The sequence below is a fragment of the Eriocheir sinensis genome, chromosome 7 (genome assembly GCF_024679095.1).
Source record: "Eriocheir sinensis breed Jianghai 21 chromosome 7, ASM2467909v1, whole genome shotgun sequence".
Lineage (NCBI taxonomy): Eukaryota > Metazoa > Arthropoda > Malacostraca > Decapoda > Varunidae > Eriocheir > Eriocheir sinensis.
Window position 1 is genome coordinate 13,749,852 of NC_066515.1, and position 3,261 is coordinate 13,753,112.

Sequence of the window (3,261 nt, forward strand, 5' to 3'; positions counted from 1 at the left end):
TGGAAAGGGTGGCAAGTTTTAACTATCTGGGAAGTATGGTAACAGAGGATGTGAAATGCGACACAGAAATTAAGAGAAGAATAGGAATTGCAAAAGAGGCATTAGGTAATATGTGTTGACAAACAGGAAGCTGTCGATAAGAACAAGAAAAAGTCTGATAAATACCATGGACAGCCAGAAGGACAAATGCAGACGTTCTACAAATGGTGGGAGAGAGAAGACAGTTGATGGAAGCAGTGAGAGGAAGACAGCTGAAGTTTTTCGGCCATGTAATGAGGAGAGAAGGGCTGGAGAATTTGATTATGACTGGAATGGTGGAAGGAAGAAAAGGTAGAGGAAGACCAAGAATAAAATACATGGAAGGACTGGTGGAGTTGGTGCGGGGAGAGATGACACGTGGGCAGTTCATCAGAGCTACAAGAAACAGAGAAAAGTGGAAGTCCATGGTTGCCGACGTCCTGGAGGATATGGCACAGCGGTAAGGTGATATATATATATATATATATATATATATATATATATATATATATATATATATATATATATATATATATATATATATATATATATATATATATATATATATATATATATATATATATATATAACCATAATTATCTAATTAGTTTTCACCTGTATCAGGCTCATGCCTTGCAGGCCTTTGTACGTGGGCAATAACCGTAAGACCCTAGGTTGGGAATGGTTGTTTATATCATATTAAATAGTTAGCATTCAACCGATGGTTGAATGCTGCCACGTCAGACCACTGCCACGTCAGCCTACGGCTTCATCGGTAGTTGGGGTACCGGAGTTAGTTAGTTGTGTTCTGGAAGCGGAGGTGGCAAGGTGTTGGTCTTTCGTGGGTCGGCCATACATAAGTATTGTTCTAGTTTTTATTTTGTAACATAAGCTCACTAGTTGTGTGAGGACGTATTAATTTTTCATTGTGGTGTGAATTTATTTGAGAAGTGAGTTATGGCTCGAAAGCTGGAAATCAGATAGCCGGTGTGTGGTGCTGTACCCATATGTTTCCACTTTTATGTTTTATAGTTTTATTCTGTGTTTTAAGTGCTTGGTCTCAGTAAATGCAAGTGTTTCTAGTGTCGGTTTGTTTTAGTTTGCCTTTAAGGCGTATGGTAATTGGTACACCCCTACGGTTGTATAACTAAAGTAAGTTCTAGCCGGTGGTGTAACAAATTGGGGGCCTGTCCGGGAGCCATCTATTGCAATAGAGAGTACGTGCATAATATTAAGATGAATGTACAAAAGTTCATTGATAATCCATCACTAGAGTTTTTGAGTGCAGGTACATTAAAGAAGGATGAGTGGATTGCTTTGGCGGAGCATTACGAAATTACTGTTAGGAAAAGCTGGAGGAAGATTCAGATTAAGAACGCTGTGATTAAAATGCTGGAGGAGGCCTTACATTTGTGTGAGGAGGAGGGGGCTACCTGTCTCAGTGAAAATGCACTGAGAGCTTTGGAGTTAGAGGTTGAGCAGCGGAAGTTGGAAGACAGAGAGAAGGAGAGAAGATTTCAGTTGACTATGCTTGAAAAGAAGTCTGAAATGGGCCTTATTGGAGAGCAGGCATTTGATGTGACAAAGTGCTGTAAGTTTGTGCCTGTATTTGATGAACTTGATGCTGAGGAATACTTCCTTCAGTTTGAGAATGTTGCCACAAGTTTGTCATGGCCAAAAGGGTATTGGCCCATAATTGCCCAGACTTCCTTTAAAGGAAAAGGGCTCTCAACCTACCTCTCCTCGATGACTGACCAGCAGAAAGATTACAGTATTGTCAAGGAATCTATCCTCCAAGCCTACCAGTTAACTCCAGAATTTTATCAGTCTAAATTTCGTAACTCTGCCAGGACTCCCAATCAGACTTTTATTGAGTATGCACATTTGCTGAGGAAATTGCATAATAGGTGGATTGCATCTCGTGGAGTAACCACATTTGATGAGTTACGTGAGCTTATGGTGCTAGAACAGTACTTGAACACCTTGCCATATGATATAAGAGTATATTTATGTGAAAAAGAGGTAGATTCACTTGATAGAGCAGCTTTCTTAGCTGAAAACTATAATCTAATTCATAAGGCTAACATAAAGAGTTATCCTGACCAGAACACAACTCGACATGTTGGTAAGCCTTTGAGTACTGATTATGTTGGGAAAAGTGTGAACAGTGCAAGTTTTGACACTAAAATTTGCAATTACTGCAAGAAGCCAGGTCATTTTGTGGCAAGTTGTCCTAAGTTGGAGAAGAAAGATCAGAGTAGGTCCGATATAAAACCTGTTATTAATTATGTCTTTAAACTAGCAGATGTGAGTGATCCTGTTTTAACCACGTCTAATAAGTGTCAACAGCTGTTCCAACCATTCCGATTTGAGGGTAGTGTGTCAGCCTCTGAGGCCGGTCCGTCCATCCCTGTCAGTATCCTGCGTGATACAGGTGCCTCGCACAGTATTGTGGTAAGGAGTATTGTTCCTTTTGTTGAGGATTTGTACACTGGGGAGTTTGTTGTGCTGAAAGGTATTAACGAATGTACCACACTACCATTATGTAGACTCTACCTAAAGGCTGGCATAATTTCTCAGGTTGTAACTGTTGCAGTGCAGGATTCTTTGCCTGTTGAGGGAGTTACCTTTCTGCTAGGCAACGATATTGCTGGTTGTCGTATAATTCCGGATCCTGTAGTCTGTTCTAATCCCTTAACTTTTGACCCTGCAGTAAAGTTGACAGAACAGAATCCTGGATTGTTCCCTTCTTGTATTGTCACTAGGCCAATCAATGAACGCTTTCAAGGATACTGATGTTGACCTTGATTTGGATAAGGTATTCCCTAATGAGGCTATTCATGATGAGATGGTTGAGGAGCCTGTTAGTACTTCCAGTAGTGAGATAAAGTCTTCGGTAGAGACGGGTGATGTTCCTGTGACTCGTGAGATGTTGGTGGAGGCTCAGAGAGCAGATCCCTCTTTAGGCAAACTGTTGGATAGGGCAGTCTCGGAGGCTGAGAGTGAAGATGAGTCGGTCTGTTATTTTCTTAAATCAAGTATTCTTATGAGAAAATTTCATCCTCCAGAAGTCCCCAAAAGTGAGACATGGCATATTGTTACCCAAATTGTAGTGCCAACATGTTATCGTGACAAAGTCCTTAGTTTAGCTCACGATCATATAGGTGGTCATCTTGGTGTTAAGAAGACATTGTATAAGATACTGAAGTATTTCTTTTGGCCAGGAGTGAGTTCTGATGTTGC

At 40.5% G+C, this 3,261-nt stretch overlaps 1 protein-coding gene across 1 annotated transcript; it reads left to right on the plus strand.

Moving 5' to 3' along the window:
* The first annotated feature begins 1,422 nt into the window (after positions 1–1,422).
* LOC126995298 (uncharacterized) lies at positions 1,423–2,814 on the plus strand. Its single transcript, XM_050854787.1, has one exon. The coding sequence runs from the start codon at positions 1,546–1,548 to the stop codon at positions 2,812–2,814; it is 1,269 nt and encodes a 422-aa protein (XP_050710744.1). The 5' UTR covers positions 1,423–1,545.
* The last annotated feature ends 447 nt before the right edge of the window (positions 2,815–3,261 follow it).

Coding starts and splice junctions, on each gene's coding strand:
- LOC126995298 (XM_050854787.1), top strand. CDS start 1,546: ATGCTTGAAAAGAAGTCTGAAATGGGCCTTATTGGAGAGCAGGCATTT.